The sequence below is a fragment of the Urocampus carinirostris genome, chromosome 8 (genome assembly GCF_059441175.1).
Source record: "Urocampus carinirostris isolate Australia breed hairy pipefish chromosome 8, RoL_Ucar_1.0, whole genome shotgun sequence".
In the NCBI taxonomy this organism is placed as follows: domain Eukaryota; kingdom Metazoa; phylum Chordata; class Actinopteri; order Syngnathiformes; family Syngnathidae; genus Urocampus; species Urocampus carinirostris.
In genome coordinates this window covers 44,294,563-44,318,578 of record NC_142356.1, presented here as the reverse complement: position 1 = coordinate 44,318,578, position 24,016 = coordinate 44,294,563, and the positions used below count along the sequence as shown (strand labels likewise).

Here is a 24,016-nt window from a genome sequence, read left to right as displayed (position 1 = left end):
TATATTTGGCAGTGAAGGGTAAATATTAAATGGTCGGTTAGTGGAATCCCTCAATCACAAGGGTTGTAGGGGCACCATTTCCTTTGGTGTGTCTTGGCCAAGTACAGCCTGGTGGCACCCATCCCACTCCAGGCCAAAACATGGAATAAAAGACTTAAAAGAGAAATATGAAATAAAAAAAGAACTGAGAAGTGTCTTTTCGGAAAAATCTTTTGGGGACAGCCTTCTGAAATTCTTACGAGGTTTGATGTGGCACTTCAGTGTAAACATGTAATAAAATACTTAAAAGAGAAATATAAGTTAAAAAAAACACTGTTAGTATAAATGGGCTATCTATCTTTAGGGTTTTTTTCTTATCATTCTATATTTTTTCTCCTTGTTAATTGGACTTATTGCGGATGCTAGAATTGAGAGGGAGAATAGTAGAAATTGTGAAAATATTTGAAATTAAAACACTAATTGCCAACAAAACAAGAAAAAAAATGTTCCAAAATACTTTGAGCTAGGTTACAGGTTGAAACAGGGTTAGGGCTAGGGTTACAGCTAAGGCTAGGTGTTGGGCTAGGGTTAGGAGCCAGGGTTTGGGCTGTAAATAAGGGTTTTAGGGTTCTGAAATAAGGTTGGGGAGAGAGTTGAACTTGAAACTAATGCTTAGGCCCCTGTTAGTTTAATCGGCACTGGATTATTTTTTTTAATTTAATTTTTTTTTTTTTATTGGTACTGGAAAATTTGGAAAATTGGCTTTTAAAGTCCTTAAAAAGTGCTTGAATTTGCCCATAAAAAGTTGTATAAACACTTTATATTCTAAATAGCGCTGCTCTTCCAGGTGGTCTTCCACTACCGCACCAGCCTATGTGATGGCACAGTCCTGGATGATTCCAGGAACATGGGGGGCTGCAGCAAACCGATGGAACTTATCCTGGGCAAGAAGTTCAAATTGGCAGTCTGGGAGCGAGTGATCATCACGATGAGACAAGGAGAAATCGCAGAGTTCACGTGCGACATCAAAGTGAGTGAGCCCGTCGCATCATGTGTCAGACATGTCATATCTGAATTTTTTTTGCCTTCAGCACACTGCCCTCTATCCACTGGTGTCCCAATCACTGAGGAACATCAGTATTGGGAAAGACCCTTTGGAAGGTCAGAGGCATTGCTGCGGTATCGCCCAAATCCATTCCCACCACTCTCTGGGACACAAAGACCTGGACCACCTTCAGGCTAATCCTCAACCGCTAGTCTTCACCATTGAACTGACAGAGGTGGGTTCAAGACGACCTATTCTATCTCAAGGGTTACCAACATGGTGCGTACGGGCACCAAGCAGCCCCCAAAGGTAACCCACCAGTGATTGTTTATTATGATCATATAGGAAATTTGATTTCTAACTTGGATGAAAAATTATTGACAGATTAGTGTCTTTAAATACATGATCTATTCTTCCAAAATTCTTGTAAAATTAGCCTATGATTTACTGTGTTTCCCTTGGACCTTTGTGCGACCCTGGTTGGTGTACAGTCTAAGGGGGTCCACGGGCATGATTCCCAATGAGAAAATGTTGTACACTTTAAATTCAAGCGCACATCAACTCAAGTCAAGTCACATTTATTTATTTAACCCTTAATCACAAAAATGTCTCAAAGGACTGCACAGGATTACAATCACACCATTACCTGATCTTAAACCAACAACGGGCAAGGAAAACTCAAAACCTAAGCATCAGGAAAAAAACCTTGAGAAGGGGCCTCCCCACACTAGGTAACATGTTGAAATTTGTCCGGAAAGTGCATGACAGCAACGAAGCCCCCAGCCTGTAAACTAGTCCAGAAAGTCCATAACAGCAACGACGCAGCTTCCCACCTCTGCCAGCTGGTCAATGCAGGTGTTGACATGCTTCAGGTCAGACGCTGGTCTGCTGACTCATCTCAAATCGTCCTTCTCCTTTTTATCACCACCAGCCAGGCAGTCGGAAAAAGACAACAATTCAAAATACGAGATGGGCATCAATCATACGCTTTTGAATAGAAGTGTGTCTTAAGTCTAGATTTCAAAACTTCCACTGAGGTTGTAGATCTTCTCTCTGAAGGCAGAGAAATCCATAGCACCGGGGCCCGGATGGAGAACGCTCTCGAGCCTGCAGACTTCTTGGCTCTCGGAGTCACAAGTAGACTGGCATTTTCCGAGCGGAGGCTCCGTGTAGGAACATAGGGGGGGAAATCAAATCTGAGAGATAATAAGGTGCAAGACCATGCAAACATTTGTATGTTAATAAGAGAACCTTACAGTCACATCTTAAGTGAACTGGGAGCCAGTGCAAGTTGACCAATACAGGAATAATATGCTCAAACTTTTTTGTCTTAGTCAAGAGTCTAGCTGCCGCATTTTGAACCAGCTGCAAACTTTTGATGCTAGACATCCGGAGACCAGAAAGCACTACATTACAGTAGTTACGCCGAGACGTAATAAACACATGAATTAAAACCTCTGCATCTGATTGGTACAGCATCGGACGAGTCTTCGCAATATTACGGAGGTGGTAGAAAGCTATTCTAGTAATATTTTTCACGTGTGACTGAAACGACAGATTACGATCAAATATAACACCTAGATTCTTGTCACTATGGGTGATACATACCTGCTAAGTACTACGGTTTTGCCGTAATGAGTACGGTTTTCTTGAACCCACTAAGGTGTTACGTTGGACCAAAAAAACTACGGGTTTCCCCTTAAAAAATTAAATAAATAAAATCGTAAAAACATTCCGCCGCAAGATGGAGACCAAGTACCATTTCAAACAAAAGTCTATTGGTGCTGCCAGAATCAACTCCTTGCCCTGAAGAATTCTCACGCCAGCGTGATGAGGGGGCCCTATCGTGGATGCAGTGCCGGAGCTAAGGCTAAGCGGCTAGCAGCGTTATAAGTCTTCGGTGCCATCTGTAATCATGGCAAATGTGAACTCTATACCAAATAAGACAGACGAACTGGCTGTGCTGGTGAAAAACAAAGCGCACAGGAAGTGCAGTTTGCTGTGTTTTACGCAAACGTGGCTCACGTCTAGCATCCCGGACTCTAACGTAGAGCTACCTGCAGCAACCGGTAGCTACCGCAGCTACCGTAGCTACCCTAGCTAACCTCCTCTCCGATTGCTGTGGGAATCGGAGAGGAGGTGGACTCGCTAACACGAGGTGGTGTATGCCTGGGCACAAAGATTTAAATATATATATATATATATATATATATATATATATATATATATATATATAATCACAGTGGGACCTCGCTACTTCGCGCTTCGACGTTCGAGGGTTCAGAGCTTCGCTATCCATAATTTTTAAAAAAATTGTTTTTTTTAGCATTTTTGAAGGGGCGTCGCTACTTTGTGGTTCCACGTTCGCGGTTTCAGAGCTTCGCAGGTCTAAAAAATAATAATATAATAAAATAATTATTATTATTTATTTTTTTTATTTTTATTTTTTTTAGCATTTTTGATGGGGCGTCGCTACTTCGCGGATTTTCACTTATCGCAGGTGGTTTTGGTCCCCATTAACCGCGATAACCGAGGTCCCACTGTGTGTGTATATACTGGACTGTCTCAGAAAATTAGAATATTGTGATAAAGTTCTTTATTTTCTGTAATGCAATTAAAAAAACAAAAATGTCATACATTCTGGATTCATTACACATCAACTGAACTATTTCAAGCCTTTTATTATTTTAATATTGCTGAATTTGGCTTACAGCTTAAGAAAACTCAAAAATCCTATCTCAAAATATTAGAATATCATGAAAAAGTATACAAGTAGGCTATTCAACTAATCACCTGAATCATCTAATTAACTCGAAACACCTTGCGAGGGTTTCCTGAGCCTTAAAAACACTCAGCTTGGTTCAGTAAACTAAATCACAATCTGATCTGACTGCTGTCCAGAGGACCATCATTGATACCCTCCATCAGGAGGGTAAGACACAAAAAGAAATTTCTCAAAGAGCAGGCTCTTCACAGAGTGCAGTTTCAAAGCATATCCACAAAAAGTCTGTTGGAAGGGAAAAATGTGGCCGGAAACGCTGCACAACCAAGAGAGATGACCGCAGCCTTAACAAAATTGTGAAGAAGAGCCGCTTCCAGAATTTGGGGGAGCTTCAAAGACAGTGGGCTGAAGCTGGAGTCCAGGTATCAAAAGCCACAGTTCACAGACGTGTCCGGGAAATGGGCTACAATAGCCGTATTCCCATGGTCAAGCCACTTCTGAACTCAAGACAACGGAAGAAGCGTCTGACTTGGGCTATGGAGAAGAAGCACTGGACAGTTGCAGAGTGGTCCAAAGTCCTCTTTTCAGACGAAAGCAAGTTTTGCATTTCATTTGGAAGTCAAGGCGCCAGAGTCTGGAGAAAGGCTGGAGAGGAGCTTGAAATCCAGTGTCAAGTTCCCACAGTCAGCAATGGTTTGGGGAGCCATGTCAGCTGCTGGTGTTGGTCCACTGTGTTTCATCAAGTCCAGAGTAAATGCAACTGTGTACCAAGAGATTTTAGAGCACTACATGCTTCCATCTGCTGAAAAGCTCTATGGAGATGAGGATTTCATTTTCCAGCATGATCTGGCACCTGCCCACAGTGCCAAAACCACCCTAACTGGTGCACTGACCATGGCATCACTGTCCTTGATTGGCCTGCTAATTCCCCTGACCTGAACCCCATCGAGAATTTGTGGGGTATAGTTAAGAAGAAGATGAAAGACACCAGACCTACAAATGCAAATGAGCTGAAGGCCGCTATCGAAGCATCCTGGGCATCAATAACACCTCAGCAATGCCACAGGCTGATTGCCTCCATGCCACGCCGGATTGATGCAGTAATCCGTGCAAAAGGATTCCCAACCAAGTACTGAGTGCATCAATGGACATTTTCAAATGTTTGATTTAGTTTTGCTGTTATAAAATTATTTTTTTACTTGGTCTGAGGAAGTATTCTAATATTTTGAGATAGGATTTTTGAGTTTTTTTCAGCTGTAAGCCAAAATCAGCAATATTCAAATAATAAAAGGCTTGAAATAGTTCAGTTGATGTGTAATGAATCCAGAATGTATGACATTTTTGTTTTTTTAATTGCATTACAGAAAATAAAGAACTTTATCACAATATTCTAATTTTCTGAGACAGTCCAGTATATATATATATATATATATATATATATATATATACACACAAAATTAAATGTTTTGTTTCTTAATGTATTGAACATTGAAAAGAAAAATATGAGGGTTTTCTATGACTTTGTTATATTAAATACATTATTGAGCCTTAAAGAACTTTGTTTCGATTCGCAAACCAAACCTCAGCTGCAGGGTATGCAATACCTTCCCGGCTCCTTTGGCACTGAACTTTTAATTCCCCACTGCCGTGCCCGGGTAGTGTCGATATGGTCACCACTCAGCGCCCATGTCTGTATGCCAGAATGGGTGCGGGATTGGTCTTCACTTGAATTGGATGTGGTTTTAAAAAGTCTTAAATTTAAATGGTAAAATCCTAGGGAACCTGTAATACCGCATATGTTCTTTACCTAAAAAGGAACTGCGTTCTACACAAACCTTTTACTATTTTTGTGCTATGATTGATCAGTGGAAAAATAACGGTGAACACAATCGGAAAACAATGTATCCAACGATAATCAAACCCAGGTCGTGGCAGTGAGAGTGCCAATCCTTAACCACTGGACCATACCAGCTCAGTAGCCTAGATGGTAGTGTGCCCGCTTTGAGACTGGGAGGTCGCTGGTTCGCGCCTCGGCCGAGACATACCTAATTGGTATAATGGCGGCGCCCTCTGTTGGCTGCGGCTGCATCGACTCGCTACAACGGGTCAGGTGTATCGACATTTCGTTCTGTGTACATTGTTACAAAGAATGACAATACAAAGGAAATTATTATTATTATTATTATTATCAGTGATTTAGATGACAGGCCAAAAGGCATTAAATCCCATATGAAACCACTCTTTGCTGTATCTGATTATGAATTTGACTTTGAAGGACACAAAATAAATACAGTATAAATTTTATCACAGTTTTGTTCATAGTTCAAGTCGGTGATTTCCCACCACTGTGCCGCGACACACTAGTGTGCTATGAGAAATTGTCAGGTGTGCCGTGAGAAATTATCCAATGTAACTTTTTAAGATTTTATAAAACATTTACGAATCATTTTCTGCAAATATTATGTCATTGTCAAATGTTTGGCTGTAAAAATTGGGGACATTATAAATTATATTGTCAATCAAACATGACTGGGGACATAGCATTTAGTGTACTTGTATTACAGTCAGAGTAATTTCTTTAAAATTAATTTATCCTGCATACATTTGTTGACCTGGACAGGGATGGGACCAGGCTGTACTTGCCCAAGACACACCACAAGAAACACTAGTGGTTAAGGGATCCACCCACCAACAGCAGATTTTAGTGTGTCCTATGGTAGAGGGGAGTTAAGCATTCCAAAAAATATTTTAAAAAAAGTATAAGCTAATTTTTCACAAAATATATCATGTTATGTCACTGGGACCCAAAAAGCACAGAGTAACAGGAATGATCCACATGTAAATCGCTTAGTGCCCTTATAAAAAGCAATTTTAGTGGTTGTCAGAGCTTATCATAACCCTACTTCTAATATTTATAGCCAAGCATTAAGTAACAACATAGTAATAACATAAATTGTTATTTGAGAAACGCATCTCAAACCGATATCCCTTTGGCTTATCAGTTATAAAAATAGTAGCTCTCATCTTCGAAAAGGTTGGTGACCCTTGCTTTATCCATCGTTCCAAGAGCTTAAGGTAAGTTCAATTAAATACTTTTAAGCCTTTTTAATGCTTTTTGAAATCAAATTTAAGACCAAGTCGACAAAAACAACGGAATTGAAACAAACAAATCACCACGTCTATTAGGTGTAAAATTTTAAAAAAGTGTTTATATGAATTGTTTTAAACCACATCCTGTCCAGTTGAAAATCTTTTCATCTGAAAAACCTCGCATCCTCCAAGTTATACACATGGAAAACAATAACTAAAAAGGATATTCACAGTACATCCTGGATCTTCAGTCAAAACCAGCAGATAACTTCTTCCAAAGAATGATTCTGCTACATTTATTCAAATTAATTTATATCATAATGCATAAAAAAATGACTCATTACCAAATCTTAAACTAAACTTTAAATATCTGACAATACTTACCATAACTATGCATTGAGACAATGTAATAACAGTTTTAAATGAAAAACAAAACCAAAAATGGACTTGGATTTTTCAGGATTATAGGTGATTGGAACTGAACATGAACACATTGTATGATAACAAACCGGAAATATGAAGTGTTATAAACGTATACAAAACATATTAGATCCTTGCGCTCTGTTGTCCATATATTTCACAGAATCTGGGGCGCAGACTCTGACCCTTAATCCTCTCCAGTACATGGGAGGATGGTGTTCAGCAGTATCCATCTTAAAAGACAGGCGTGTATTAGTCTTGAAGGTAACTAATGAAAAAGTAGGTACATTGAAATAACAATAATAATGTACAAAAAAAATACTAAAATAGGACAAAATGTAGAATAGAATAATAACCGATACACGACCCACCAATTCATTGCCCCTTTGGCAATCAAAACTAGCAAAGTCATTTTCAAATGATTCAAATGTTTTTTATTAGTTACAGATGACAAACAAAATGCTCTACAAAATGCATTACTTACTCTGGTTGAGATTGATTTGCTCCAGACAAACGTGTTCCTTCATCTAGCCCTCCAATCTCCCCCTCCATCAACCATTTCGATTTTGATTTTTTTTTTTAACTGAGATTTTCTAGATATGTTCTTATTATTAGGTTTTTGCTCTACTATGGCTCCGTATGAGTCATTTTTTGCCTCTGATAGGACGGTTGCCACACGTGGAGTCCTGTGATGCCAGATATAATCCATTGTGGGAAGTATCTGCCATCTTATGAATGTTTTGGATTACTTTAATATGATTTTATTAAAATCAATTATATTTTTAAAAGGTTAATACCAATTATGGCCTTATTTTTAGAATAACAAATTGAATGCAATTTTAGACTTTTCAAGTATCCGTAAGAACCGTTATCTCTTCTCTTCATGAATTTGTGGACATCACGCTTGCAGGTTCTTCCCCCGGGCTCATTCCAGCTGGACATATGGGCCATGACAGACGAGGAGAAGCTCGCCTTTGTGCCTCACATCCACGAGGAGGGCAACATGCTATTCAAGCAAGGCAGGATACAAGAGGCCAACGACAAATACTACAACGGCATCGCCTGCCTGAAAAACCTCCAGATGAAGGTCAGACAGTTCTCACTTTTCCTTCGACACCTTTCTTCTGACGCCTCCTCATCTTTTCATGTCAGGAGCATCCTGGGGACGAAGCTTGGATCACGCTGGATCACATGATCACACCTCTTCTTCTTAATTACTGCCAGTGCAAGCTTCTCCAGGGCCAATACTACGAAGTGATTGAACATTGCTCGTCGCTCACATTCAAATACGAAGGTACCTTTTCAATAACAGCATGTGCTTCAGCATACGAGTTAATCATACCATGTTATGTGAGAAGTACAGTAAGACCTCGGTTATTGCGGTTAATGGGGACCAAAACCACCCGCTAAAAGTGAAAATCTGCGATGTAGCGGCGCACCTTCAAAAATAAAAAATCTCATCTCATTATCTGCACCGCTTGTCCTTACTAGGGTGACGCCGAACTCGCTCCGTCGCGTCTTACTACCCCCCTCCCCCTCCCCCTCCCCCGTCCCATCCAGCCGGCCGCCTTATCCCGCGTCCGCTGACGTTCCGCCGAAAAAAAAACGCAAAGAGTGAAAATCTGCGAAGCAGCGACGCCCCTTCAAAAAAAACAAAAACTTATTTATTATTTTTTTGACCGAGACCTGTATTTTTTACATGGCCCATAATAAATGTCCATAATTGATACGTATTCCTTACACTAATACACATTTCTTAGTACCCTTTTCAGGTGCAGCATCCACCTGTCCCATAAGGGTAGGTGACTCTTCATAGGACAATGCAATAAAAACTATTGCTCGCTGTGGTTAATCAAAAGAGAACCAAAACTGTAATGGCAAAGCCACCAGAGGGCTCAGTGTCGACGTCATCTTTTAGCAGCTTTTTGGAAACATGGCAACAATTTTAAGCATTTACAAGCACTTCACCTAAAATTTGAGCACCTTTCAATCTTTGAAAAAAGAACATTTTTTTACGGACGAAACAGATAAAAAAAACGTTAATTAGCAATACCGACTACAAAGACACAGAAGAGGAGGAGCACCCATAGCCTCACATCAAAAACTTAAAAAGGGTGCGAAACACCAGCTACTATATATATATATATATATATATATATATATATATATATATATACAATGTCTCCTTTTTTTTAGTTCATGGGCTAGCTTGCTGTTCTGCTTACAGAGCCTGTTAAGATAAGTATTAGGGCTTTAAATGTGCTACTTTATTTAATTTATACTATTTTTATTTTATTGTTTATTAAATCACTAGAATTTACGTTGCTTATTTAAATCTACTTTGAAACTGGGGCGGCAGTAGCTCAGGAGGTAGAGCGCTCTTCTTGGGATCAAGGGATCCCAGTTCGAATCCCGGCTCGTCTGTGTTACATGTCGAAGTGTCCTTGGGTAAGACACTGAACCCCTAATACCCCCAATAAGCAGGTTAGTGTCTTACATGGCTGCAATACAAGGCCGCTATTGGGAAATGTGGAGCACATTGACTTGAAAAGCGCTATATAAATGCAGATCATTTCAATTTTGGGGCGGCAGTAGCTCAGGAGGTAGAGCGCTCGTCTTGGGATCAAGGTATCCCAGTTCGAATCCCGGCTTGTCCGTGTTACATGTTTAAGTGTCCTTGGGTAAGACACTGAACCCCTAATACCCCCAATAAGCAGGTTAGCGTCTTACATGGCTGCAATACAAGGCCGCTATTGGGAAATGTAAAGCGCTTTGGGAAGTCATTGACTTGAAAAGCGCTATATAAATGCAGATCATTTCATTTCACCTTTTACTCGTGTTTGAAAATTAAAACAAAAATGCTTGAATTTTAATGTTGTTAAGGTCAGCAAATGTGTGACTTTTGGTTGAGTGCTTGGAAATGCTTGAAACTGATGCCATAGCTATGTTTCTTGGCAATCTGACTCAATATACCACGCATTAATTGATGAAAAAAAGGGTGTGAAAATGACGCCAAAACGCCTGCTCTCGTGGCTTGTCATTATGGCATTGTCATGTGAAGTGTCACTGCCCTCTACTGGTCCCATGATGAGGACAGCTCTTTTCAGAAAACCAGCTCGTTTGTTTTGGCTCAGTGAGAAGAGTTGGCTCCCGAGCGGCTCCTCAGGATTGTAATGTTTTTTTTGTTTTTTGTTTTTTTAATGATTCATTATCAATAATATAATAAAACATTATGCACCAAATTATATAGTAAACGGTAGTTTCATATGTTTGCTGAAAAACACATAAAATATAAATTAAAATATTCACATTTACAAAGAAATTGTTTTCAACACCAACCACTTTTTGCTTTTTACACACGAAACAAAATCCCCGAAAATGGAAAACAGATTAAGTTTTAACTCTTCTAAATCAAAGTTTAAAAAATTGTGCTTTTTATCAATTTACAATTCTATTTTAACCAATTTAGACCAAGATCCTCTGAAAAACACGCAAAATATATATAGGTTAAAACAGGGGTCAGGAACCTTTTTGACCCACAGAACCATAAAAGCAAAAAATGTTTTAAAAAGAAATTGAGAGAGCCACATCATACATTTTCAGACAAAATTGAAAAAAACTGCCAAACACGCTCACTAGACAAAAGCTAATTCTTCATCACATTTTATTTCACTGTGTGTCATTTGATGATTTAATCAAATGTATGAAATGATAATAATGCCAAATCCTGTGTACCAAATCAATGTAAATATGCCATTTACAATATGTCTTCCACCTTAAGAGTGTTAAAGCATTTTTTTCCCTTGATATTTGTCCTTAATAACGGTTTCAAAACAATTTGCATGCAAAGTTCTTTTGTAAATATGTCACAAATTACTGCAAACGATAAGCATATCGTCATATTCACTTACGGTGTAGACTGCACTGAGCGAGAAAGAGAAGGGAGTGCCTTGCGCTGTGTGCAGGGATCCGCCCATCTGTACTGCTCACCCAATCAAAGTCGTTTGCCAGCGTTTTTAATTTCAGTTTTAATGGTTTCTTATCAAACTTCTGCATTAAGTTACTTTAGCTTTATATGGACCAAAATCGGGATGACATACCTTGACTTGGGAACACCAAAGAGAGATGTGCAATAGTTACATTTTTTTTTAGAGCCATATGTACTCATGAAAATGGCTCCCGAGCCATAGATTCCCTACCCCTGGGTTAAAATAAGTGAAAACAAAAAGTAAAAGATCGGCAGTTTTTAAGATTGAATGCACTTGGCTTCGTAGCAATCAATATTATTAAAATTAAACCAAATTTAGCTCTTTTTTTCTACTTTGTATACATACAGGACTTCTCTTTGTCTTTGGCATTGAACTCCATTATTAACCAACAACTATAGAGCCGTTTCCGTATTTCTAATCAAGTGTTGTGTATTAAAGCTACGCGTGCATTGCTGAGGCAAAATGGCAGAATACATGTCAGTTCATCGCAGATCATAGTTAGGAACAGCTCAAAATAGCACAAAGTATCTGCTAACAGCAAGATAGTGAATTTAGAATAGAATAGAATATACACTTGTTGTCATTGTTACAAAATGCGTTGAACATATTGTGACAACGAAATTGGACGTCGCACTCTAGTTTCACATTTAACAGAGAGGATAAAATAAAACTAAGAAGATAAAGGAACAAAGAAGATAAAGGTTATAATTTACACAATATATACACGAGAAATGTGGGAATGTAGTATATTACATACAGTTTTGGGATCGTATTAGTGCAATATGCGGTAGTGCAAAAATAGGCAACATTTACAAAGTGAGCATAGGCATGAATACAATTTTACATCTGTATGAGGTAGTGTGTGCAAGGGTTTCAGTTTTTTGTGCGGTGTGTGTTAAGGGTGGTAATGGCTCTGGGGAAGAAACTGTCTCTGAGTCTGTTTGTTTTTGTTTTGTGTGACCTGTAGCGTCTGCCGGAAGGCAGCAGCTCAAAGAGGTGGTGGCCGGGGTGAGAAAAGTCCTTGATGTTTTCTGCTCTGCTGAGGCAGCCAGAGCAGGCAATGTCCTCCAGACTGGGTAGAGAGCAACCAACTTTTATCTGGGCTGTGTTGATGACCCTCGGAAGTGTTTTCTTGTCTGCTGCTGTGCACCCAGCATGCCACACCGTAATGCAGTATGTCAGAATGCTCTCCACTGTGGCTTTGTAAAAGGACACCAGCAGCTGCTGTTTCAGGTGATTTTTCCTGAGCACCCTCAGGAAATGGAGTCACTGCTGGGCCTTTCCTACCACCGCTCTGGTGTTTGCAGACCAGGATACGTCTTCGGAGATGTGCACACCCAGGAATTTTAAAGCGTGGACTCTCTCTACACAGTCTCCTTTTATAATGAGTGGTGCTGGGTTCCTGCCTTTCCTCCTGAAGGAGTTCTTTTGTTTTTGTGGTGTTCAATATGAGGTGGTTTTTTTGAACACCACGTTGTCAGGGACTCCACCTCATCCCTGTACGCCACCTCGTCCCCTTCAGAGATGAGGCCGACCAAGGTAGTATTGTCGGCGTACTTAACAATTGTGTTTGTGAGGTGGGTCGGTGAGCAGTCGGAGGTGTAGAGGGTGAAAAGCAGGGGGCTTAGCTCACATCCTTGAGGGGAGCCAGTGCTCAGTGTTTGGGTGGGAGAGACGTAGTTGCAGAGTATCACTGACTGTTGGCGGTTTGGAAGGAAGTCCATTATCCAGTGGCAGATGGAGGAAGAGAGTCCTAGGTGAGAGAGTTTCTCCACCAGGATCTCCGGCATTATGGTATTGAAGGCTGAGCTGAAGTCCAGAAAGAGCATTCTGACGTAGCTCCCCTGGTGATCCAGGTGTCTCAGCCCGGTGTGAAGTGCAGTGTTTATGGCATCGTCAGTTGAGCGATTTGCCCTGTAGGCAAACTGGTGAGGGTCCAGTGTGGGTGGCAGGAGTCTTTGATGTGCTGGTACACCAACCTCTCAAAGCATTGTATGACCACAGGCGTAAGTGCGACAGGGCTGTAGTCGTTTAGGTTTTCCACTGCTGACTTCTTGGGGATGGGAATGATGGTGGAGGTTTTGAAGCAGGGTGGGACGGTAGACTGTGACAGGGACTAGTTGAAGATGGTGGTAAGACCCCAGCCAGCGGATTGGCACAGTCCCCGAGTACCCTGCCTGGTACTCCATCCGGGCTAGCTGCCTTCCTGGGGTTAACAGTTTTCAGCACACACCTTACTTCATGCTCCTGAAGTGTTAGTGTGTTACTGCTGGTTGTTGGTGGGTGTGATGTGGCTGTTTGTGGCCTTCCAGCTTCAAAGTGAGCAAATAACTGATTAAGATCTGCAGCTAGTGAAGCATCAGCCCCAACAGTTGCCAGGTTGTTGCCTCTGAAGTTTTTGATGTGTTTATTTAAGTCATCAAATTCAACAAAAAATTTGATTGGTGCTGGATTTTTTTCTTTTAAAGTACTGGAAAAATTGGCGTTGGAAGTGCTTGAATTTGACCATTTAAAGGGTGTACGAACCTTGTTCGATGTATATTGAATTGACTGACTGATCCTTGTGTTGCAGACAACGTGAAGGCCTTCTACAAGCGGGCAAAAGCTCACGCTGCAGTGTGGAACGAGACAGAGGCCCGAGCAGATTTCGCAAGGGTACTGGAGTTGGACCCGTCTCTTGGGCCATCGGTTACTAAGGAGCTGCGCGCCATGGAGGACCGCATACGCACCAAAGAGAAGGAGGAAAAGGGCCGCTACAAAGGCTTGTTTAACTACAAACCCGGGCTGCCAACTGCCACAACAGTAAGTCGACTTTCAGCCATTTTACGTCCTTCTCATTTGTATATTTTACAGCAGGGGTTTCAAACTCATTTCATCTCAGGGGGCACATTGGAGACAAAAAAAGCTCTCACAGGGGTTAGACTGGTAAATTAAAGAGAAAAAAGGTGTAGAGTATTCAACGTATGGTCAGAATTTCGTTTTACAATGTCAGAAAATGATTAAACAATGTTAAGACATGTAAAGTGAATACTGTATTTTAAGTCAATCACATAGATATTTTATCTGACTGATACTGGTCAAATGTGAGGTTAGGGAGAGGACATAATCTCGCATTTGCGCATGAAAGGTTGCCGTAACAACTCCACCACAGGGGGTGCGCCCCTCCCAGGAGACCGGAAACCAGGGCAGGTACTAGTTTCAAGTACCAGCAAGGGCATTCTGAATTCGACCAGCGACGGGAAAAGGGCATATCCTAACAAGAAGAACTGGATCAAAATCCTGGCTGGTCCTGACCAAGTCTCAGCTCACCAAGCGGCCAGAGATCCTTGCCAAGTCAGCAGCCAAGCTTGATAGAGCTTGCGGCCAAACCTGTGGGACAAAGACCTCAGAGAAGCCTCAAGCCACCAGCTGTCAAGCTCTGCCTCAACACCCTGCTTCCTGTGGTCCTTGTACAAGGCCTACCAGGATTCCTCATTGCTTTACTGCCGAGGACATAAAGACTGGGCCGTCATCTTCATGAAAGCAGAACTTCACAGAACATCTCATGGTTGCTAAGGATTGGTATTGGTGTGACGTAAAAGAGGGCACTTCCTCAAGGTTTTTTCATTTTCCTCATGTTGAGGTTTTTGAGTTTTTCCTTGCCCTCATGTTGTTTCCAGATCAGGGGATGGTGTAATAGTCCGAAATAATAGTCTGTGCAATAACCTGTGCAGCCCTTTGAGACTCTTTGTGATTAAGGGCTATACAAATAAAAATGACTTGACTTGACTGATCAAATTAGAATAATGTAATAATCAAGCTAACGTTGACGCCAGTTTAAGTTTTCAACTTTTAGTTTTGTTTTTGTTTTATTTTCTTATTGTTTTGTGTTCTATTCAAGCTTCTTCAGTAAATGATTAGTAAAAGAAGTGTTTGTCTTGATTAAAGTATATTAAACTATCAAACCGGTAAACATAATTCACCTAGGATGTGTATAGGCACCCTTCAGAAGAACTAAACAAGGTTTTGCATCTGTTTTCCAGACATAATGATCTAAAAACGTATGTGGTACTCCAAAAACTTTTGAATGCCTACCCTAGATTTCACAATTTCAAATAGCGAGTTTTAAAATAAATATTAATTAGATTAATTACCCAGACATATGGATAATGTAGAGTCCTATTTGAAGGATTCTGTGAATTAAGTTTTTTACTAACCTGAACGAAGAAAATAATAAAACTTGTTTCCTTAATTGAATCGGTCAAAACATTTTTTGTTAGACTAATTTATTTACCACCCATATTCGCTACACCGGAAAGAAAAATATAAATACAGAGAACGGAAGAGAAAACAGACAGAGGAAAAAGAGAGAGACAAAAGTTGAGAAGAGAAGAAAGATGAAAAATTGAGGAGAAAAAAATAAGAGAATTAAGACACAGAGGAAGAGAAAAGAGGGACAATAAGAGGGAGAAAATTTAAAAAAGACAGTGAGAGAGCGAAGGAGCAAAAGAAAAAATGAGACAGAAAGGGAGCAAAAGAAAGAGTTGGAGCTGTCTTCTGTTTTAATAATTGCGGAGACTTGTCACAAATTGAGGACATCCGATGTTAGTGCACAGCTAGCCAGCCGCTCTCTAAATTGCTTACTTACCCTGAAGAAACACTCCAAATTCGTTTTACTTTTGTATAATGACAATAAACCATCAATTCAACTGCAATCATGCGTTTTGTGTTATGAGTACCTTGGTTATATCCCTCAAGAGGGGTGACCGACAGCAAGACAAACACATTCAATAACGAAGAAAATAAAAGGAAAAAATAGCAACAAAAAAAAACACACACACAAAATTTTTTTGGACCATGGCCAACCCAGTTGCCCAAACACCCAAACAAGTTAGGCACCTAAGTTGGTCATGCTTTGTCCCTCCAGATGAAACGGGACACCAGAAAGCGGCCATGTCACTCGGGTCAGGGTGACACAACACACTCTTTTGTTCAACAGCAGGGCCCGGCAGCTTTCACTGTACCTCTGCCGCATCATACGGGTGCCCAGCCCATCCTTAAGAACGCGTCCACAATCCCACTATCCTTTCACAACACCTCTCCACTCCTTTCTAAACCAACAAAATAGAGCAAGGGCAAGAGAAAAAAAGACAGTGAGGAGAAGAAGAGAAATAATACAAAAAGACAGAAAAGTAAGACAGTGGGGGAGAGAAAGATAGTGAGAGAGTGAGAAAGTAAGACAGAATGAAACATAGCTTCAGTTGAAGAGTGGTGCATCCAACACGCATATTTCAAACTGCAAGTGATTTTTCTCCTGTACCTTTCTCAGCGTATTCTTGCGGACCGGATTCAAACCCTTGGAAAGCCTGACCCGGCTCGTGGGCCGTATATTTCATAGCTATTCTTTTTCTCTTTCTCAGGGTTGAGAGGAGCAAAAGGAAAAAGATGCCTGCCAATTTCAAGGCCAAACATACAGGACGCCCCCAAGCTGGCTTTTCCGATCAAGTCAAGCTCTCAAACTTTGACCCGTGAGTCACATTGTATTCCCCAAGTAGGATTGCTTTCACCATTTGGGTCTTTCGCTGCCAATGGCAAGCCAAGGCTCTGAGCACCATTAATGGTTTTTGTGTACTCATTGGTTCCCACAAATAGCTTGTAAAATAAGAGCTTGTGTCAAAGTGTCTTGCTGCACTCTCTTGCCTTCCTTTTTTATATTATCTAATTGTGATCACAGCTAAATGAGAATTATTACTCAGACACAGCTTTCCTCTGCATTTCATGTATTTTGGGATTTGCAGCAGACCACCTTGTCCTGGTTGATGTGGAGACGTTGACAATCATTAACCAACTTGGAAAATGATTCGTTCTGTCATTTTATGTTGACTTGTTGCATCGCTTTCTGGAAACTAAGGGTGCACCAATCTTAATTTTGCACTCCCCCCCTTTTTTTTGCAAAATCAAAACTGTCAACCTTGTGCGGTATTTTTGCCCTTATAAGTAGGGCTGTCACTGTTGGGGATTCCTAGAGATGATTGTCACACAAATAACATATTGTCGCCTTTTTTTCTCTGCATTATATGCTGCTATGTAAATATGAGCCTAATATTGCGTGTACCGGACATTCACAACCATAGGGCGTACATAAAAGCCTCAGATTTAATTGAATTGTGCTTGTGCCCCATCGTGCGTGTGATGTAAGGCAATGGGTGTAGCCAGAGACATCATGAGGCTGCCTTTCACACGGTAGCGCTTAATGCTCATTTCAATTCTTGGGTGAAATCTGATTTTTTTGCGCAATCTTTCACATGTCCAACTAAAGGAGACTTCCATGCGCCTCCTGTGTGAACGCCATCTAAAACCCGCGCGGAACAGTACTTTTGAATGCTAACGCCGTAGCTAATCTAGCAATCCGATTTATTGTGCTACCAGAGGCTGAACGCAAAATACACATTTGCAAAAGGTTTCTGTGTTCTAAACGGGTCGTTTCCAAACGGCAACTTTTCAAAATTCCTTATCATACCTTTGGATAACTGTGGAAAATACAATGTTTAGTACTTCAGATTGCGATCAAATTTGACAAGGTACCAGGTAAGGCTTCAAGCTATTGTCTCAACTGGTTTCCAGGCAAGATTCCCATGCTACACTCATCAGCAGGCATTTGATTGCAAAAAAAAAAAAAAAAAACTTCTGTGTGTTCCAACTCAGATTACTCACTGTTTGAACTAACTGCAGTGATTATTTCTGTTTGGGACAAAACGTCAGTGTGTTACCTTTCAAAAGAGACACAAGCCGTCCAAATTGTCCAAACGGTTCAAGAACAGTTTATTTTGGGTACGTATTGGAGTAGAATTTTAGGCCAATTTTACAGGAATGGTAAGGGTGGTCAGAAAAAAAGTCTGATCTTAAAAATATTCACAAATATGAAAAATATTTGCGATTAGACTAATACCATATTAGTGACAGCCCTACTTGTGAGATTTTTTTTATTTCACAGTGACTGACCTTTGAACTGCCCATCACAAAAAAAATTAAATCAGGCCTGACCCTTTAATTGGCGCATCTATTAAAACATCCATTGAATGTGTCCAACCATAAGCAAATATAACTGAAGCAACAATTGTGTAATCCAAATAAATGTGTTTATTCATGCGTAAGCAGTTATAATCAGTTATGCTACATTATGTTGCTCCTAAACAGCTTCAATAATGTTGGTCCAATGAAAGGAAAAAAAAGACAAACAAAATCTGGACCTGTGCTATCATTTAATTAAGTTATACTTACAGAACTGCAAAAGTTTGGTTTACAAAATTCGAATATTAACATTGATTTGAGGGGTACATTACATAATTCCTGCTGATTGTTGACATAAATATGGGACCAAAACAGAAAACCAAACAATCTCAGATGATGGGTCCAAAAAGATGCCCAAAAGGTGAAAAATACATTTTGGTTTCAACTTAAAAGAAACATAATTTGGTATTTTACCAACAGCAAATATTTTCAAATGTCTCTTATACACAGCTCGACTTCGCTTCTCCACGTGACAAGGACAATGTAAAAGGCTAACCAGAAAGGATGGGGAAAAAAGATAATCAAAACAAATGATTGGTAGAGAAAATAAAATGCTATGTGCGGGCACTTCTTTCAGTTTCTGCCAGACACTCCCTGACCAGTGCACGTGCATGAATGATACCTAGAAAAAAATACAATATTTCAGCTGGAAATATTGAGACGAACCCCAAAATTATTTCAATATGAACTTCAGACTTGAAAGATGTCCATTTCTGGCCAGTAATGCGACAGCTGCAACATAAATCTATTTTTTTAAGCTGGACCATCCAAACTAGGGAAATGTGTAACTTCACTTTCACTCAGTCCAACAAATGGCTATCGCTTATTTGAAAGTGCATGACGTGATCTGCGATAATTGACTCTCTTTCCACTTGGACATGTCTAGCATGCTTTGGGTCTAGTCAAGTCTAATACCTCTCTTTAGTCTCTCCATAGCGCTTTTGCTTCCAGCGTACGTGGGTCGGATCTCGCGACTCATTTCCTCGATGACTGACAGAAGTTCGCTGTAGGTGGAGCCTTGACTGACTTTGACGGGCTTTGCAGAGACACAACATGTTGACAACACACTGGGTCATTATTTCATTGCATGCCTATACAGATGTGGGACAATACCTGATGTGGAGAGAAATATCATACAAAAACTCTGCTACTTTGCGCGTTGGTTACCCTTGGTTCACTCCTTCAAGGATTTTTAATTGTCTTTGTTTTCAATGATAAATGTATCGTTCAGTGGGCAGAGAGCACACAGCAAGTTCCTGCATGAGGCATATTGTGTGCGACTGCAATTGACTAACAGCATACATAAGCCTAAAAGCCAGGGTGGGCATGCACAGTCTGCGTCTCGTTACATTAAAAATAAATTTATCAATTTAATCGGACTCTAAGGAAAGTCAGAGCGACGCAAAGAAATGCTGATCACCACCGGTGCTCCGTAGATTGTTATCTCCAAGATTCGACCGTGTCGAAGTGAACGCAATTGGGATGCTGAAAGTCTGGCCTATTGCCAAGCTAACAACCCTTACAAGGTACTCCTGCGGAGCATGTATTTCAGAAACGCCAGACCATTTAAGCATGAAATATATGACCTGGAGCTGTCTTCTGTTTTAATAATTGCGGAGACTTGTCACAAATTGAGGACATCCGATGTTAGTGCACAGCTAGCCAGCCGCTCTCTAAATTGCTTACTTACCCTGAAGAAACACTCCAAATTCGTTTTACTTTTGTATAATGACAATAAAACCATCAATTCAACTGCAATCATGCGTTTTGTGTTATGATATGCAGATCTGTATTTATTTTGATATAGTAAATGGTCTACATTTATATAGCGCTTTTCAAATCAATGAAGACCTCCCAAAGCGCTTTACAATGTGCTTCACACTTACCCATTCACACAAACACTCACACACCAATAGCGGCAATGCAGCCATGCAAGGCGCCAACCTGCTTTTTGGGGGTATTAGGGCTTCAGTGTCTTGCCTAGGGAGACTTCGACATATAACACGGAAGAGTCGGGAATCGAACCTGGGATCTCTTGATTCCAAGACGAACGCTCAGTCTTATACTCTTAGTCGGTATCGACGTCATCTCTAGGTAATATTTACCCTCTAAAGGCTTTTATGAAAGTGCTACTTTGTGGATTTTCCCTTTTTATTGGGCGATTCTGGTGCCCATTAACCGTGAAAACCGAGGAATCTCTATTCAATTTTCGACTGGGTAAACAGCTGAGTATAACTTGTGATACAGGTGGTATAAAGCAATGTCGCTGGATCATATCAAGTGTGTTCAAACTTCTTAAATTGCGGACAACATGCTGAGAAACAATGTGAAAGTATACTTTGACATGAATTAACTGCATTGAAATCAAGCAATTGTTTATTCGAAAAAGAAAAAGCATGCTGTATAACAGCACTATCCCTCTTCACAGAAAGCTCTTTACATAGCAAAGCAAAATTGAAAAAATGTCAGCCGGCTCCATTGTTTTCTGTTGCATATCAAATCATACCTGGCGTGCACATCCAAGCTCAGATGGTCACTTACATGTTGCCAATCTTTGAATTAATAATTGGCTTCCAGTGTGAGTGAAGGGCAGGACATTCTGACATACCTTTTTTCCTTCCCAAGATTAGCTTACTTTAATTCCTCAGTTTTAAAAGCTAATTAAAGCTCAGCAATGAGGCCCCAAAAAATAATGATTTGACCATTTAGTCCAAAATATTACAATTATAATCAATTGCAAACAAACCCCAGCCGATACATATTTCTCTTTTAAGTTACATTGTTTAAAGGAACTGCACGTACACAAGGGTAAATTGTTTAAATTAACCATAAAAGTTCATAACAACGACCCATGGCTTGTGACTAACCTAATTGAATGCAACAATTAACTCGTAGAGTTTGATTATCAGAACGAGCTTTGAGTAATTAAGATGAAACTTTTGAATGCCTACCCTAGATTTCACAATTTCAAATAGCGAGTTTTAAAATAAATATTAATTAGATTAATTACCCAGACATATGGATAATGTAGAGTCCTATTTGAAGGATTCTGTGAATTCAGTTTTTTACTAACCTGAACGAAGCCCATGGATGGCGGGCCAAAGTCGCTAAAAGCTGGCCGGAAGTTGGATGATGATGGGAGGGAAGGCGAGGGCACGGAGGAGCCTGAAAAGACACAACAAAGCCAGAGAATCGTAATACGTGCATGTATTGTTTTCTTTTTTATTCTTTTAAGTAAAGGTCTCTAGTTTAAGACCAGTTGGAAACAGGCGGTACTTTCCTAAGACACACCACAGGAAATGGTGCCCCTACAACCCCAGTGGTTAAGGGTTCCAGCCAGCCAACCAACCAACCAACCAAGGCTACGTAAAGTTTGGTGCTTAAACTAACCAGGCGGCGTGTGGTTGGAGCCAGACGGCGCAGGAGCGATGGGTTTATAACTCATAACGATATTTGCTGGCAGCTCCCTGTACGACGCACCTCTTCCTTCGTTATAGCTTTATTCCTGGGGATGAGCTCCTAAGAACTGAACAAAAGAAAATAATACTAAATTATTAAGTGACTTCAAATATTAATTATATTTCTGCAATATATTTACACATTAATACGGAGCACCAACAAAAATGTGTGATAAAAAATATAATTTGAGTTGAAATAAAAAATTCTGTAATGTAGAGATGGGCGCTGCATGGCTGTACCTGCCCAACGGTGAAACCAAACCCCGCCAGCAGCGACCCAGCCGCACTGACACAGGAGGGCGGCTGCTCGCCCCAACCCCTAAAGCCCATGCGCGCTTCAGGTCCTCTTGGGCTGCAACGGGCGGGTGAGTGTATGGGGGCAAACCGCAACAGTCCGGGGTGGCAGGGCGGCGCGCCGTCGTCACTCATTTGGGGGATCGGCCGGGCGACCCCCTGACGCATGTCCGCGCGGCTAACTGCTGCCGTTATTCTTGCCACGGCTGACGCCCCGCCGCAACGGTTTCAGGACGTCAGCTAGGTGACCTGGGACAGAGGTCTGTGCCCAACTGAGGCCATTAGATGATGGCGACACCGCAAAGGGTTCAGGCATCAGTTGGGTGACCCCTCCCACTCATTCCTTGGTACCAACTATTTAATGCATTATTTTAAAAAACGCGTAAATTGGATTTTACGGCCAACACATTGCAATTAGATCAATAAAATGGGAGAAAATGAACAATAAGTTTGCGACACAACGTTAGCTTACTTATTGTATAGTCATTAGTTCTATGACAGAGATAGTGAGGGAAATTAAGACAATTGAAGTTACATTTAATTCAGCACGGCGCGCAGTGGTTAGCGCGTGTGCGGCACAGTTCTGAGGTCATGAGATCGAACAATCTTGTGTGGAGTTTGCATGTTCTCGCCGTGCTTGCGTGGGTATCCTCCGTGCACTACGGTTTCCTCCCACATTCCAAAAACATGCATGTTAGGTTAATTGGCCGGTCCAAATTGTCCCTAGGTGTGAATGAGCGAGTGAGTTGTATGTCTCTATGGGCCCTGCGACAACAACCAGTTCGGGGTGTCCCCTGCCCACTGCCCGAAGATGCCGGGGATGGGCGCCAGCACCCACGCGACCTTACTGAGGATAAGCGGTGCAGATAATGGATGGATGGAAGTTACATTTAAGACTTGCAGACAAAATGTAAGGGCATTTGGAAGCCTCAATTCACAGTTATGAATTTAAGACTTTTTCAAGTTAATAAAACCTTTGGAGTCCCCTTTTTTTAATCCGCAGTCAACTTTTTGCATCCTGCATTCCCCGCTACTCCACTCAACCAGCTCAAGACACATCACCCAAAGGTATCCACATACAGTTTCCTCACAAAATTAGTACTTACTAAATAGTGTTCTATTATGTTTTATTATGGGGTACTAAGGATTTCTATCCACTATCATAGAGTTATTTTACTTTGAAATCCCCACCTCAGAGTGGAATAATAATGTATTCTGGGGTTTACTTTCGCATAGTTTAACATACTTTAAGAAGCATTTTTTATACTTAAATAAACAGACATGCATTGAAATACACCAGACCGAGGCACTTCTTTACGACACCCGAAATTTAAACAGTTCGCCATTTGATTTGGAAATGATATCATGTATATAAATTATTATTTAATGACCGGAGTACCTAACAAAATGAGCACCAAGTGATCTAATACGTGTTCGTCATGTGAATAAGACAAACAGCATTTAAATAGTTTAGTTGAAACGGTCTATTCTATCTTTTCAAAAAGTACTTTAAAGTAAATATACGTTAACTGGTGACCAGTCAAGGAAAACACCCTTAATTAAAGAATGAAACAAAAAAAAGTGACATTAGCTTAACAGGAAGGTACAATGCTGACGCTTGCTAACTCTCGCCGGTTAGCACAACAAAGCATGAAAGATTGACAAAAGCGGCGCTAGCGTCGTTTTTTTTAAGAATAAACACGGCACGCGTAGTATGTTTGTTAAATACACGCGTAGTGGTCAAAATAAGTAGATACAATAAAAACGTTAAGCTCTTTTAATACCTTTTTAAAGTAGATTTATTATCCTCCGTGGGGCGAGAGGGGAAGGGGTCGTTCCGTGAGTAAATTAGTGCGCATGCGCACAAATAAGACCAAACGTATTTATTATATTTTTACGCCCTACTATTGGTCAATTTATTAACCAATGGAGTGGCTCAAAGGGTAATAGGAATAATGAATGTAAAATC

The 24,016-nt window shown here is 40.6% G+C and overlaps 2 protein-coding genes across 3 annotated transcripts in view; one reads left to right on the top strand and one right to left on the bottom strand.

Annotated features, from left to right (window-relative positions):
- aip (AHR interacting HSP90 co-chaperone) overlaps nucleotides 1-18,378 on the top strand; it is a 22,515-nt gene extending 4,137 nt beyond the window's left edge. The window contains exons 2-7 of the mRNA XM_088342840.1: nucleotides 827-1,009; nucleotides 1,071-1,259; nucleotides 8,167-8,343; nucleotides 8,409-8,550; nucleotides 13,818-14,047; nucleotides 16,645-18,378. Coding sequence (XP_088198966.1) covers nucleotides 827-1,009; nucleotides 1,071-1,259; nucleotides 8,167-8,343; nucleotides 8,409-8,550; nucleotides 13,818-14,047; nucleotides 16,645-16,650 — 927 coding nt within the window. The 3' untranslated portion in view covers nucleotides 16,651-18,378. The remainder of the gene's footprint in view (nucleotides 1-826; nucleotides 1,010-1,070; nucleotides 1,260-8,166; nucleotides 8,344-8,408; nucleotides 8,551-13,817; nucleotides 14,048-16,644) is intronic.
- On the bottom strand, nucleotides 7,178-23,921 carry cdk2ap2 (cyclin dependent kinase 2 associated protein 2). Of its 2 annotated transcripts, XM_088342841.1 has the most exons (5): nucleotides 23,832-23,921; nucleotides 21,686-21,821; nucleotides 21,369-21,460; nucleotides 19,211-19,331; nucleotides 18,342-18,917 (listed from the first exon to the last, which is right to left on the bottom strand). In XM_088342841.1, the coding sequence occupies exons 2-5, from the start codon at nucleotides 21,738-21,740 to the stop codon at nucleotides 18,850-18,852; spliced, it is 336 nt and encodes a 111-aa protein (XP_088198967.1). In that variant the 5' UTR covers nucleotides 21,741-21,821; nucleotides 23,832-23,921; the 3' UTR covers nucleotides 18,342-18,849. The 2 variants fall into 2 exon arrangements, with proteins under 2 accessions (XP_088198968.1, XP_088198967.1); XM_088342842.1 differs by lacking the exons at nucleotides 18,342-18,917; nucleotides 19,211-19,331 and adding an exon at nucleotides 7,178-7,489.
- Nucleotides 23,922-24,016: the final 95 nt, after the last annotated feature.